At 37.0% G+C, this 16,193-nt stretch overlaps 2 protein-coding genes across 3 annotated transcripts in view; both read left to right on the top strand.

Moving 5' to 3' along the window:
* The window catches only part of LOC113109348 (myb-like protein U), a 972,647-nt gene that overhangs the window by 434,942 nt on the left and 521,512 nt on the right, over positions 1 to 16,193 (top strand). The window lies entirely within an intron of this gene.
* LOC113109382 (short transient receptor potential channel 5-like) overlaps positions 1 to 16,193 on the top strand; it is a 79,630-nt gene that overhangs the window by 1,790 nt on the left and 61,647 nt on the right. The window contains exon 1 of one of the 2 annotated variants that reach the window (XM_026272991.1): positions 7,986 to 8,067. The exons of the other annotated variant lie outside the window; for it this stretch is intronic. Within the exon in view, the coding sequence (XP_026128776.1) occupies positions 7,998 to 8,067 (70 nt within the window). The 5' untranslated portion in view covers positions 7,986 to 7,997. Of the gene's footprint in view, positions 1 to 7,985; positions 8,068 to 16,193 lie in introns of those variants that run through there. 2 annotated transcript variants of the gene reach the window in all.

Genomic DNA, 16,193 nt, shown 5'->3' with positions numbered 1-16,193 from the left:
AAGTCTGAACAGTAAATTACCGTAAGTGTTTTTAATGCAGTTTCTTAATGATTTAGGGGACCTTAGTAATATTTCAAAGGCAATTGTCACCAACGATGCAAATGATAGTTGAACCATTTATGTTCTGGTTAGTTAATTGAGTCTAACATCATTAGCCTGCATTGTAATGCATGCATCTTGTGTATTTGTGTTTCATCATCTTAAACAAGTCCTAATGCTGCAGTGTAGGTTTGAGATCAACTTTTTAGAATGTAATGGTGTTGTTGACATCTATCATTCTTTTTGGCATGAGTCAAAGAAATAGCTCATCCAAGAAAGAACATTTACCTATGCTCAGCCCATCAAAGATGTACTGTTGATGAGTTTGTTTTCTTCACCAGAACAGATTTAGAGAAATTTAGCATTACATAACTTGCTCACCAATGAATCCTCTGCACTGAATGGGTGCCGTCAGAATGAGAGTTCAAACATCTGATAATAACACCTCAATAATACACAAGAAATCCACTTGACTACAATCCATAAATTAACATCTTCTGAAGCAAAAGGCTCTCATTCTAACTTTAAACTGACACTTCTGTCCAAAATAAAAGTCCATAATCCATAATAACTCTTCTCCAGTGACAAAGTCCATCCCATGATGTTGTCCTCTAACATCAAAATCCATATATATTATCAGAACGTTTTTAACTTGTAAACTGTGTTTTCACTGAAGAAAGCAATATTACCAACATAGGACTTGTATTTTAGTGTTTTAGCGAGTTAAAAACATAAATACAGAGATTAAATTATAAATATTTTTTTTATTAAATTAAATTAAATTATTAATATAGAATAATACACTTATGAATAGAAAAAGTAAGTAAATACAAAGATTGTAAATGATGAAATCTATAATGTAAGGCTGTTCTGAGAACCAGAGCTGGAATGGATACTATGAGTCAGTGCTGTGGTATATTTTATTACCATTTTATACTGCATTGTGTCTTTAAACACACATTAGATGTGTACAGATACCTTAAGACTTAAGGCTACAGGATAATAAAGGATATCTGCCCATCTCTGGGGGCTGAGGAGTGTGATCCCAGTTTATACACTCGTTCCAGGTGCTGTGTTGAGTGGAAACAAAAGGGAGGCAGTAGACAGAGTTTCTCCCAAATGGACTGTCCATGCTCATTGCCTCAAGAGAGCTCAGAGGGAAAAAATAAATTGATGTGAGCAACACTATTAGAAGGTGTCAGAAAAAAAATCTTTACTGTATTATGTTTAGTTTGTTGGTCTACAAGAGATATATTGAATTTGTAAGCCAGGGTTCATTTGAACTAATGTTTCTGGGGAAAAATGTAACCATGTCCCAAGTTTTTCATCTCCGGGGTTGTAATGAAATTGCACAGGACCCATTAGGGTCCAACCTTTCAAGCCCTTGATTATAAGTGAATGACCTAGCCTCTCAAATAAGATTACACCGCTTAATGGTGCATTACATAAGACAAACAGATTTGGGACTTAGGCAAATACAGGTGTGTATTCACTGGCCCATACACGGATCTCCAAAAACAGTGAATTGTCATGCTTTTCTCAGAATAATAATACAATTCTTATTGTATAGTGCAGCTAGAGTAGTGTTAGTGATTTTAAGGATGGTAAAGCTTTTGATAAAAAGTCTTTGAAGTATAAAGAAAAACAAAGTGTATAGACTCTGTTCCATGTTTGATTTTCTCTCTGTTACCCAGTTTCTGTCCCTTGCGTATTCATTTATTTTGTCCCAGGTGTCTCCTATGTTGTTTCACTAGTGCCAGGTGTTCCTCGTCCTCCCCTCATCAAGTCCTGTATAAACGAGTTCCCTGTTCTAAGTTTCTTGGTTGGCTGTTGTAAATGTCTTCTTGAGATCCTGTGGTTACCTATCGTGATTATATTAAAATTCCGTAGAATAAATCTCCAGCGCCTCCTGCATCTCCTTGCTCCTCGGTCCAGTGTAGCATGACAGAACAGCTGACCAATACAGAATTAAGCGGTGCCTTTTTCCCCATCTTTTTTTTCTTCAAATTTTTTCCCAAGTGTTTAGTTTTCCCTGTTCTTTCCTCCGTTGAAATTGAGGAATGAGTGATGTTCATCACCATAACTCAGGCGAGCTCTGACCAAGTCAGTTATGTGAGGGCGTTTGTGCCTCTAACCCTCGCCAGCTCCCTTTGAGGGGGAAACCCTCGCAATGCTTTTCCAGATCGGGATGACATTCCATCATCCCACGGAGCTCCCAGACACCACCAACCTCGAATGGAAGGAGACCATCATCTGGAGAGTCTCCGATCCCAATCCGGAACCCCTCCGCCGTCCGCGGCTCACCCAAGCTGAGCGCCCTCAAGTGCCCACCCCTCCAGAGCTCACTCCAGTGTCGGCTCCAGCCCCAGAGCTCGCTCCAGTGTTGGCCCAGACCACACCTTTTTCCCCCAATCCAGAAACTAGGGGTGTGGAGAAGGGTGTCGGGCCAGGCCCCAGAATTCGCTCCAGTGTTGGCCCAACTCCAGAGCATATCCCAGGTTGGGCTCCTGTTCCTGAGTCAAGCCCAGGATGGACTCCTGATCCATTATGTCAGACTCTATTCCCTGTTTTCTGTTTGTTTTTCTGTTACCCAGTTTCAATCCCCCTTGTATGCAGTTATTTTGTCCCAGGTGTTTCCTATGTTGTTTCATTAGTACCAGGTGTTCCTCGTCCTCCCCTCATCAAGTCCTGTATATATGGGTTGTGTTCCCTGTTCTAAGTTTCTTGGACCGCTGTTGTAAATGTCTTCTTGAGATCCTGTGTTTCCCCGTCGTGATTATATTAAAGTTCCATGTTGAAGAAATCTCCAGCTTCTCCTTGCTCCTAGATCCCATGTAGCATGACAAGACCTCTTATCCTGGATTCCTTTTTCCTGGATTTTTTTACCTTGGTATCATTCAGGACAAGATGATGATGGAATAGGCTAATTGGTAACAAGTAATGCATAGCTTCTTCAAAATGTAAAGTGATTAAGACAGCTAAAAACTTTGAGAAAGGAAATAGAAGGAAAGAGACAAATATGGACAAAGGGAGAGGGTCAGATTTACTGTGTGAGAAGATGATAAATCTAAGAGAATTGCAGGGTGTCTGGTGGCTTATTCTGTATTGCTTTAGGGGACAGAATGTTTGAGACCAGCAGGAGTCACCTCTACCAAGACTAAGACTCGTACAAGTTGCTTACGCAGTTTACATCAAATCAGAGCATATTACTAAAACTGTAAGTACTCTTTAGCAAGAATAATGTGCCATTATTGGAAATGCTGAATACAACTATGCTTTGGATGCATTGTTGGGTGTGATTTGTCAAATTTATTTCTAAAGTTCAAATTGATTGGTCAGTGTGTCTTCAAAATGGATCCTTTTAAATGCCTCATGCATCTTACTTGTTTGGGAAAACAAAGTTTGGTACTTTATTTACATTTATATAATGGCAGTGTAAGTAGTTATTAGTTTATTTACCGTTTGTTAATGTTAAATTACTGACCTATCCGATCTTAAGTGTTTCCACAAGCAAGACTACACATTTTAACAAATAATCACATTTTGTTGCTGTGCAGCATGAAATGAAGATGGACACAGTTTTTGTTTTATCCAGCTGTTATTTGTATTTAGAATAACTTAGAACAGTTGAAAATATAACACCTCACATAGCAATTTTTTTCTTGCCCAACTCTGGTCCACACAAACCCTTTCCCTTGGCCCACATAATGCAAAGAATGATGGCCCTGGACTGGAGAGGCCCAAATCTGGATTAAAGACAAGGGCACACAAGCCATAACTGGCCTGAGTCTCAACCAATTAATAGACCTTAAGTGGCCCTACACTGGGCCTGAATAGGTTTTAGCATTGGTACCAATTCTCAGCCTTAAGTAAACCAGAATCCCCAAAACTGATATAACTTATATATCCCAGATGTAATACAAAATATTATTTTTTTATATTATTGCATTGTGAATTATTTTACATTTGTGAAAGGCTTTTGTAATGTAAACACAAACTATACCAAAAAAGTACATTTAACTTAATAGAAAATTCAGTTGCACAAAAAAAAAATTGCTACTTTTTAAAGAATCTATCTCATGCAGTATGTAGTTTTATGCAATATGTAACTATTTTTATATTTGGAGAGATGCTGAAATGTACAATATTTACAAGGTACCCTAAACATTTATACAGTCTATAAGAGAAATGCAAACAGACAGACAAGTGTAAAGTTAATTTATTTATTGCAGACCTGTCCAAAAGCAGAACCACAACAGTCCAAATGACGTTATGTTGTAGTCACAGTCCTCTCAGATAGCCGTGGAATATAATAGTTTAGGGTGAGGAGCAGGACATAATTTAAGTTGTTAAACGCTGAAAATACTATCCCGATCCACTTCATGAAGGCATGTTTTTCTACGATACAAACATCATTGGAAACTCGGCATGTCACAATCCATGACAAAACATGAGCATTTGAAATCACTACCACAAAACATGTAGTAAAATTTCTTGTAATGTCAAATTTAGAAATTGCTACTATTGCTACAGAGGAAGGAGATAAATTTCACTGAATGTTTTGAATTTAGATCCGTTTCTCACACAAAGTATCACATGGATACCAAAAATTTGAATACAATTAAAATACTTTTATGATCGTTTTACTGAATGGTTGTGCATAACAGCATATTAATAAAATTATATGCCCCATGGTAAACCAGATAAGTAAAATATTAGATGACAACTTTCTGGAAGAGTGCAGCACAAAAAAAAAAAAAAAAAGATTATCCTGACAAGTTCTTCAGTCCCTGCTGCAGAGAAACACCACCATAATTTTAAAGCCTCCATGCTTTACTGTATGGATGCTGTTACTTGGATGGTGAGCTGTATTGGATTTCTGCCAGAAATATTGTTTGGCGTTGAGGCCAAATAATTCAATTTTAGTTTCATCTGCCTCAGAATCATCAAGGTGCATTTTGGCAAAGCTCAGTCATGACTGCATGCATGACTGACTACATACAAGCCACATTTGTGGAAAATTTGTGATGACAATGACCACTCTTTTTCATAAATTCCTGCAACTTCTTCAGAGTTGTTGTAGCTTCTCGGTCGCCTCTCTGACCAGTTTATTCCTGGCTCTTTATCCAGTTTGGAGCGACGTCCCAATCCAGGGAGGGTCTGTGTTGCACCAAATACCTTCCACTTCTTAATAATAGACTTCACTGTTCTTCTGATAAACTTTAGTTTTTAAAATAATGAAAGAAACACTGAGAAATTCTCTAGTTCTCATGTCTCTAGGATTAAACGGCATGTCAGCCCTCAAATCAGGTACTGTATAACATCAATTAGGAGACATACATTTACTCCAAGGTCAAATTAGGCTTTACTCTTCATTCAACAATGATAAGTGGTTATTTATGTTCTTATTTTTATTTTTATTTTTATTTTTTTTTGATGCCAAGGCACAAAGTCGTGCTTCCAACCATTGTGCAGTAAGAATAATATCAAAAAACCTAATGCTACTGCTTACTGTGTCATTGTGTGCTCCAGATCCACAGTCAATATGAAAATGTATCGAAAAAGTACTTGCAATGAAATTTGAACAGTAATATTTTATAAAAATGTTTGTGTGTGTGTGCTGTATTTTTTAATGCTTATTATCATGCTAATGTCTTAATTGTGTCAGTATTGAGTCCAATCTCCCATGCATTTAATGTGAGACAAGCTATCGGTGTGGCATGGATTTGCCTGAGAGCGTTCCAAATCAGTTATGTTTGAGCTCCCATGCTGTTTAGGAAGCTGCATTGGAAGCTCGCTAGGTTGTGGAACAGAGCTTCAGACACACAAAACAGAAACTATGATCCCATCTCACATTAATGACACATTTTCACATTTTTTAGACATGACAAAAGCATGGATTGGAAGTATCGCTCTAAGTTCACGGAGAGGAGAGTAACTCAACGTGCCTGGCATATTAAACTCTCACACCGATGCTTTACATCCCTGCCACAGCATCTCCATATGTCACGGCAAACAGCTCTCAACCCTGAAAATGACTCACAAGATGAACTCACTCATGGCTTATTCTTTCCCGTAATTATCACCGCTGCTGAATTAAAGAGCCTTTCCACAGACCAGCGAGTTTGTTGACGTGGATAAATGATAGAAGATTGTGTTTGCGTGTGTGTGCATGTTACAAACGCAAGGGAGGCTATGGGTTGTTAATTATCTATTAAACTAAAAGGTTAAACTGGAGATAGGCTGTTGGGAATACATTTAGGTATGACAGAGATTAATACGAAAAAAAAATATCTGTTGTACAGAAGCACACGGATATGACTGAATTTAGAGCAGGATTGCTTTGCAGGATTCTTTGGATTTTGTTAATGCAGCCGACTAATGGAAAAAAAAACATGGCATAGAAAGTTAAGTATGGTACAGTATATGTATAATTTATTCTCATCACATAATAGTCAATAATAAGTGCTTCTAATGAGAGAAAACAACACATTTCAAAATTTCCAGGTGTTTCTGTCAGGAAAATATCTAGAAAAGAAAATCTTTGATCATATTTGAGCATGTGATGCTAAGCAGCTAGATTTTTTCTTCCCTTTCCTGCCTGTCAGAAAAGCATGGGAGAAGCAGATCTAGGCTTTTCATGTCTACATGTGAAGCATGCTGGGAAGAACATCCATAGTCCTTTTAGTCTTTGCATTCCTCACACTAAACCAGGCGAAGATGTTTCGTAAGTTTGTTTTGGATCATGTGAGATTAGCTTTTCATACACCCTTATAGGTTTTGCTCCTGGCTTTCTGACACAAGGGTGGACTACAATGATGGGTTTACTAAAAGGAAAAGATATAATGGTGAGGGAAGTAGTTGCTTTGTATTGTTAGAGAATCTGACAGGAGGAAGCATTTCCTTCCTGTTAAATTTTCATTATATATCTGCCTGTCAGTATTTGTTAGGGTTTGCCGAATGAGTAATGGCAAAATGACAGAGGTTTCCTCTATACATGTTAACTGTGGGGCACAAAAAATTGACCATGATGCTGAGTTGCGATAGCAGAAAAACAACAGAAGTTAGTAGGGATGGGCGATATCTTATAGCTTGCAATATACAGGTAAAAATTCTCCCCACGATAAGAATTAGTCTTCCTGCAATAATAACAATATTTTTTTCGTTTCATTTTTTCGTATTCACCATCTTTTCCTATCAAAATGCATGCTACAGATGCGAAAATGCAGAAAATCATTTAATCTGAAAATGTTACTGTAGTCGCAATGTTATAATGAGTCACATTTATATATATATATATATATATAAAACACTGATAAAAGCATATATACCCCCACTTTATTGGTATTTAAAGTGACCCATTATGCCTTTTTGACTATTACCTTTCAAGCAGTGTGTCATATAGCTGTATGTGAACATAAACTATCTGCAAAGTTGTGAAGCCGATAGTGCACGATAGATAAAGTTATTATCTGTCAAAAAAATAAAAGAAGAGTGGGCTCGCAATCGCCGAAACGAGTCATTGGGAATTTGAATCTTACACTGTTACATCTCTACGTCACAAAATAATACATTTGCATAATGTCCGCCCACGTTTTAGGTCGGGGACTTGCCTGCCCACAAAAACACAGTAAAATGTCTATGTCATAGGTCTTCAACCCTGCTCCCGGGGACCCACTGTCCTGCAAAGTTTACTTCCAACCTGTTTCAGCACACCTGGCCTGTGACTTTACAAGTGATCCTGACCTTGATTATCTGGTTCAGGTGTGTTTGATTAGGGTTGGAGCTGATCTCTGCAGGACAATGGGTCCCCAGGAGCTGGGTTGAAGACCTATGGTCTATGTGATTATCCCCGTTTCCAAAAGAAGCTGTATCCTACCCTGTGAGAGTAAATTTGTTAATTACCACAAACTTGTCAACACTTGACACTTACCACTGAGAAGCATCCTGCTCCAGTCATGCTTGTGAATCAGTCTCTTGTCAATCAACCACTTCAACCATTTCATCAACAGACTCCAGCTCGAGTTGGTAAGCTACGATCCATACATTCTATTCTATGTATTGGCAAGTCTCTAGGGCTGTCATTCTGTCATGGCAATTGGCATTTAGTTTCCGACACGAGTTGTATGCGGTAGACCAATTCAGAGCTGTAGAGAGATCTCTCTACAGCTCTGGACCAATCACAAAGGACTGCGCCATCTGACCAATCATAGTAGTGGGGGCTCATGGAAAGGTTCGATTCTTTAATCTTCTTCGCACGAGTTGTTTATAAATCATTTAGAAATAAGGTAAAATTGTATCTATTGTCTGAGAAAACTATCATGATTTTTGACTTTGAATGCATGTAAACGTGTTTTAGGAGACTCATAAATCAATATTAGCAACCTTACAAATGGCATAATGGGGCACTTTAAATAGTATATGTTTATGTTGAACTTTATTCTTGAACAGATGGCTGTGTTTTAAGCAGTATATAAAAGTGTTTCTATTGCTCATGAAAATGTTTCTGAAATGTCTGTGTATTCGAGAAATATTGAATGTTATTCACTTAATCTGTGATAGAGTATGCAAACACAGTGAGTGTCACTACCGGGAGCAAAAAGTGTCCAACTTGATGTCTCCGCTTTCAATTCAGTTTTAGAAGGGTGAGCACTTATATACTTTCGTCATCATACAGAACCTCAACTTGTGCAGAGATTGGGAGCAAACTCTATAAATAAGAAATATGAAGTCAAGAATATTCTCTATGGGCTGAATAAAGCAAACCAGAGAAGTTTGGATGGATGTGATTGTAATGGAGGTAAGATGATTACAGTGACAGTCATATATTATTAGATGTGTGTTATTGTTAATGTACAAATATACAGACCGTGTATGTGTGCTCTCTGATAGCTTTTTGCAAAAGCACATTTTAGTATGCTTGAATGTCTTGCAAGTGTTTTATAATGGACACTGTTCACTGGTGATGTCAAGCTGCCTACAGATCGCCATATTTAACAAATTCAGAATGTTTTTATTTACTTTTTTAAATTTGTGTTTTGCTTTGTTTAATATTTCTGAATGGATTGGTATATACAGTTAGGTTAAGGCGACTGTTATAGTGGTCTGTTGGCTCCCTGTGGTCGTGTTTGGTATTGCAGCTTGACTTGTAATTATTTATATACCGTATGACATATAGAAAATGTTCTTAAAACAAATGTAAAAATAAAAAGATTAACTGTCTAACTGTATACATAAATTGTGAATTATGAAAATTAAAAAAAAATCTTATAATTTATCTTGAAAACATATATAATTTTGTTGGAATCATCTTCTACGGAGCCCCACACATGACGTGCTTTACTAATTCGTTCCCTCAATGTACTAAAACGTGCACATGATTACTATTGCATTCCCTCGATTTATAAATTGTGCGCACAATTTACTAATTTGTTCCCTCGATTTGCTAAATCGTGCACATGCACATTTTAGTAAATTGAGGGAACAAATTAGTAAATCGTGCGCACAATTTATTTTTTCTTGCATGTCATGTGCGGGGCTCCGTATCTTCATTCTTTACTTTGGTAAAACGATTATCTTAATTTAAAATGTCTGAAGTCTTACTTGTCACAGGTGCACTACTGATTGGAGACAAGGAGCACATCAATCCATAGAAGTTTAATGAATACAGGGAACAAGGAAAACTCACATAGGATATGTAGACTTAACAATACCAGATGCTAGACTGAACACAGGGAAGTCTATTTATACAGGACTGGGTGATGGAGACTAGACAAACCTGGGATCAATGGAAACACATAGGAAACACCTGGGATTAAATCAATGACGCGGTAGAAAGGAACTGGGTCACAGAGCAAAACATGCACAAAACATGGAACAGAGTCTTAACATTTCTACTTCTCATTTTGTTATAATGTGATAAATCATACCGGGATGTATGGTAAAATTTTTGGATGTGGTGCCCTACCTAGAATTTTTTCTCCAGCTATATGTGCTAATATCCCTGCTTTCTGTAATTCAATGAATTTGTCCTTAAGACACAACTGTGCTGTGTAAGGCCATTTTTTAATTAATTAACTCATCTCAAAGGACCAGACAAGCTCAAAAGAGTTCTTACAAATGTCTGTGTTTGATTCTCCTAAAAGATCCATACTCTCTGTCTGATCCGGTCTGGAAAATAATCGTCGATGTGTGGATTTAATCAGTGTGCCCATTCTGACCTCGTCAGCCGATTTTCATTTATCGTACAAGTTAAAGTTATTTCCCCTCAGAGCACAATGTGTTTCTTTTGTGACTCTTGTTTTTCTTTACTGCGGTTAAAAACAGGGAAAACAAAAAGCTATATGAGCAGTGGGGTTCAAAAAGCCAGAGACTATTAGTAAAAATGTAGCTATTTTGCATGTTTCAAATTAGAAGTAATATTATCAACATAATTTTGTTTTGTTTTGTTTTTAACTGTTTCAGGTAATATAGTTTATTGTTGCAGTAAATCAGTAATTTTGATAGATGCTATGGAAGGAAGTATCACTGAGTTCAGGCACTCCGGAATGGCTCTCAGTGCAACCGGAGAAGCGCTCTCCACTTCAGATGGATCACTGGGGATTGTCCTGCACACTTAGTTTACGTCTAATTTATCAGCTAATGTTGGCCCGGTTTATACTCTAATGATATTCCTCAGAGATAAGCTGCCCTTAGAGGACCTAGAACCATAGATTAATTACACAATTAAACCATCTGTGATTAGACTACAGAGATAAATACTTGGTTAGAGTGGTGTTTTGTAGAGGAGTCACTGGGGCTGTCAAACACATGCCATCCCTTTATCTTCTCCTCAGGATTAGAAACAGGGTAAAGTTTATAGGAAGGGTCATTGATTGTTAGAAATCATTATACTGTACAGCAACCACATGGAAGTACATGAAGTCCAAAGTAAGAGTTTCTTTCCTTGCTGGTCAATAGGTAGGATATAGAACATACAGTGTCCTACAAAAAGTATTTGCAGACTTCAGGCTCAAGAACAATAACTATAATGGTAACTAATTTAGCATCCACACCAATGCATGGTAATAATAAGTGTGCTCTGCAGTTTTGTTGTGTGCTGATTTAAATACACAGCCAATCAGAATCCACTCTACTTTAGAGGGCTTGTCAATGTTTTTATCATTTAGCAGCTGGAAAAATAATGTTTCCAATCATTTAGCCTGATTAAACTCTGCCCCTCCACAATCGCAAATTTAAGCCATTATGACTATAAGCTGCAAAATGTCTTGGTTACATACGTAACCCTCATTCCCTGATGGAGGGAATGGAGACGTTATGTTGAAAGACATATGGGGTCTCACTTGGGAGGCCATTTCAAGGGATTTCAACCTTCGGAGAAAGATTGCTTCAAATCTTCCCTAATTGTTCTTACAGCTTGGCAAGATGATGGGGGAGCAACCCTTAGGAAAAGGTCACTACGGAGACCACATCCTACCCGTAGGGAGGTGACATGTGGAGATACTGATATGGTCTGACCCAGGGGGCAGTACTACTTATGGAATGGGTCTCTGAGGCAGGACCTACCTTTCAGTAGGGATGGCTCAGGTGTGTCTTTGTATCATAAATATTAAGTTATGATACTTTAAAGAAATATAAAACAAACATAATTAAATGATAACGCAATGTATTGTTCATAAGATCTACATTAAACATATAGTTAATGTCATCATAAACCTTTGTTACCGACCAAAATCACCATGGGACTTGATATAAGATATAAAACATGGTAAAAGAGGGTACATTTTTTTTATTGGAAGTTGAAAGCATTAACAAAGCCTATTTATTTTATATTAAAACACGCAAGGCACAGGGGATGTGTACACATTTGTGAATGACAAACGTCTCAACTCTTTAGCAATCAGCTTTCATCTGAGTTCTGCAGGAGCAGATTCCATGTAGGAATTCTCTGTAGGAAAGCATGTAAAACTCACTTCTTAGTTCTAACAATCACAACAACCTTTGCTTTTTTTTTTAGAGAAGAATCAGCATCATTCTAACACAATGGTTTCGTCTTTTCCTAAAAGCAACCATGATCCATTTTGAAAACATCACTGATCCTGGAAAGGTTCATCTGTACCATGTGCCTATCCAGTATCTAAAAATTAGCATTAAGGAGCAGAGAGCTGTGTGGGTGTACCAGCTGCAGTGGGGGCAAGTGCACTGATGTGTATACCAGCATAGGATTAACATGGTGGGGATATTTAGAGAGGCTGAGAAAAAGAACTCGGATTGAGTGAAAAAGTTGATATGTATTGTTTGGTAAAATCACTTTCTTGATGTAAAATTGTGATGTAACAGAAATAGGTAGAGATCTTTTTTTCCATATTGTGAATATATGTAATGTGTACACCCAAGTGAATTAAAAATAAAGGGAGGGGTCTTGGTTTTATCCATTGGTGGTTGATTGAAAGTTGGCAGATCTGAATGTGACCTTGAGGTCAAATGTAAAGGTGTGTTTACAGTGGCAGGTTTAATTAGGTTAAAACAAATTCTGATGCAATTACTTTGCTATGCGGTTCAACTAAATAAGTAAACGTTGCCATCTGAACCTTGAGGGGAAAATATTCAAACATTTGTCTATGATGCATTTTTGCTATTCGCAATTCAGAAGCAAGATCGTGCTCATGCGTAATGCACAACATTAAAGCCCTGTTTAATTATTATAGAAGAGATAACTAAACATTCAAACATCTGCTTACACTTTAAGCCTGCAGCTGCTTTGTTAAGCTAATTTTATTTTGGCTTCTAAGAATTATAGCTGCATTTCTTCTACCACAACCTCTTTCCCTTCATAGCGGTCTGCAATCGTTCTTCCCTAAAAGCCAAACTTAAAGTCAGAATCAGCATGATCGGTAATCGTTGTAAAATGGCGTCTTTACTGTTGCTAAATTTTGGGACATGTTTTATAATAAAAGGTTGTTCCCAAGGCTGAAATGTGTGCGGACAAGCAAATTAAAATTAGCTTCGAGTGTGCATTCAAACGATCAAATACACACAAAATATGTCCAACTGGCCGGCTTGGAGAGTATTCACCTAAACATAGTTTATATCTTAAGTGGATGAGAATAGTTGGGAAAAAATCTGATGTGTGTCATTATATTGTCTTAAAGTTACAGACTGGCACTTGGGACATATATATATATATATATATATATAACAAAAAGTACCAATAACAATACTGTTAAAGTACCGAATCGATAAGTAGTATTGGTAAAAGAAGTAATACCATTAAAACCTTAACAATACCTTTTCCTACTTTAAACAAACTAAAAAACAGAACATGTCAGAGGATGCAATCCTTAAATGGTATTGGATCAGTTTCAGCTGATACTCAGAATTTCAGTATCCAAATCGGTCAGTTTTGAAAAGATTATATGAATGCATATCTAGATTTAAGTGGACTAAATGACTGAGATTTTTTTAATATATACATCACCTGAAAGCTAAATAAGTATGCATTCCATTGACATATGGTTTGTTAGGATCTGACAATATTTGCCCGAGATACAGCTATTTGAAAATCTGGAATTTGAGGGTGTAAAAAATCCAAATACTGAGAAAATTGCCTTTAAAGTTGTCCAAATGCAGTTCTTAGCAGTGCATATTATTAATCAAAAAATAATATTTAGTATATTTACGGTGGGATAATTTACTAGATATTTTCATGGAACATGATCTTCACTCAATATCATAATGATTTTTGGCATTAAAGAAAAAAACTATAATTTTGACCCACATTGTTTTTTTGTCTATTGCTAAAAACATACCCCAGCGACTTAAGACTTGTTTTGTGTTCCAGGGTAACATATGTATTCCCAGGAGTTGTCTATAACATTTCACCAGGAGTTATGACATTTTGACAAAACGTTAAAGCTCAAAAGACATGCATGGATAGGTCGTTCACAATAAAATCTATAAGAATCATTTAGAAAATAAATAGGTTGAATTAGCTGAAAGAATGAAGTCATAGGGTATTACTTTACACATTACAGATAAAATCAAATCTATGTAATGAGTGGATTAGGGGATCTGCATCTATTAGACACCGGTTAGACCCCATAATTTAAAATTCAACACAAAGTGTGAATTGGGTGCTAATGAGTCTGAATGTGATGATGTGTGTGTGTGTGTGTGTGTGTGTGTGTGTGTGTTCGTGTGGTGTCAGTTGAAGCGAGACCATATGGAAGACGCCACCTGGTGTGTCTGTTTGTCTTCTTCAGAGAAGAAGATCGAAGCAAGATGCAACATCATCACAGAGTCAATCACAGTATTTACACAAGTCTTCACATTTATTCTGGAATTAGTGGGATATTTTTTGCTTGATGATTGGTACACTTTGAAATAAGCTAAGATGTACTGTCAAAACTGCTGGTAAACTGGTAAATCTTTTTGCATATTCCACTAGTTTGCTTACCAGTATCACTAAATTGCATGTTATCCAGACACATAAGCAGAAAAACAGAAAAAAGCTAAGAAATATGTGTCCTCACCAATGAAAGCTGCCACTTGTGTGTGGAGTTTCCTTAAAGGCATATTCTAGGTTGAATTTATGGGCCGTATCTGTGAAATGCTGTCGATTACCACAAACAATAATTTCACCCCTCTTTATAAATTAGTGAGAAACCCATTTATTAATTACAATAATAGGAGCCTAGAAGGCAAGCAGGTCAACCACAATAAAAGTTTAATGTTTAGTATTTCTTACCAACCCTGTATGTCCAGAGTTATATACAGTTTTTAAATTAATGTCAGGACTAGCTAAAAATTTAAAGCTAGTTCCATGTCAGGATACCAGGAATCGCATGGGAACGATGTGACACCAGTAACCATAAAGCACTGTTTACATGGAACTAATAGCCAAGTTTTGCAAATGTATTATGTTAGTAAGGCATAATGAGAGGTTTCTCTAACTAATCTCACTTCAAAATATGACTAATCTGACTATGTTTCCTTTTTTATCTAAACTTCTAATGCTTCTAAGGCTTTCCGTTAGCCTATTAGCTTGTCTTCCACATTTCTATTCACTTTTCACCTTTCCAACCATATATTATTCTCTCTCTCGCTCCATTTCTTTTCTCTCTCCATTTTAACGAGTTTATCAAACAACTATGGTAAGTCAAAAATCATTTATCTCATGGTTTTCTCCTGTTATTGTCACTTGGACTGCTTGACAAAGTGTAACATGCTCTGTCAGCAGTGAGGGATTCACATGTGATAAATGCAGGGGAATAGTTAGACTGACAGAGAATATTTCAGAACTACAGACATGCATCCAAAATTTTACTTGTGAGGGAATGTGAGGGCTTTAGATACGGCTTTGGATGCAATTAGTTTATCAAGTCCTACATTGTTTGGTTCCAGTTGCTGAACCACCGCTGCAGGTCAACTGGGTTACTGTGAGTCACAGGATAAAACACTGCTCTTCTGTTCTGATCAAAGCATTAAACAGGTTCTCACCACTGCACACACTGGGAAACCTGATTAAATTGCCCTAGTTATTGGCAATTCTATTGTACGCAACATAAAAATCAAGACACCAGCCACCATAGTCCAATATTTACGGGGAGCCAATGTTTACCAGGAAGTTTAGTAGACAATTGAATGAGTTTTGGGGAAGACTTGACCTGTTGAAAAGAGATGGTCTTCTTCCTTCCAGGAGGGGTGCCACTATTCATTCTAGAAATATGGCACATAGTCTAAGAATTTGTACTTGATTAACTGGGACCCAGGTCAGTAAGCAGACAGACTGGCTGTTAGCTATCTCATGTCACAGAAGACTCTTTCACCTAGATATCATACTAAAGAGACTCTGTTTGCGAGCTAACAAAAAAATAAATAAAAAAAAATAACCCTCCAAACCAATTTATGGGTAAAAATTTAATTGATGTTCAACAAATATAAAACAGATATAATACAAATAAACACATAACGTTTGGCTTAATGAATATTAGATCCCTTTCTATGAAAATGCTTTTTGTAAATGATACGATCACAGATAATAATCTGGATGTGCTCTGTTTGACAGAAACCTGGATAAAACCAGATGACTACATTAAAGGTACAGGTTGTAGGACCTGCCACTAGCGGACGCACTACCAAAACAATAACAATTG

Source organism: Carassius auratus, chromosome 1 (assembly GCF_003368295.1).
Source record: "Carassius auratus strain Wakin chromosome 1, ASM336829v1, whole genome shotgun sequence".
NCBI classification, from domain to species: domain Eukaryota; kingdom Metazoa; phylum Chordata; class Actinopteri; order Cypriniformes; family Cyprinidae; genus Carassius; species Carassius auratus.
This window is presented reverse-complemented; position numbering and strand designations above follow the sequence as displayed.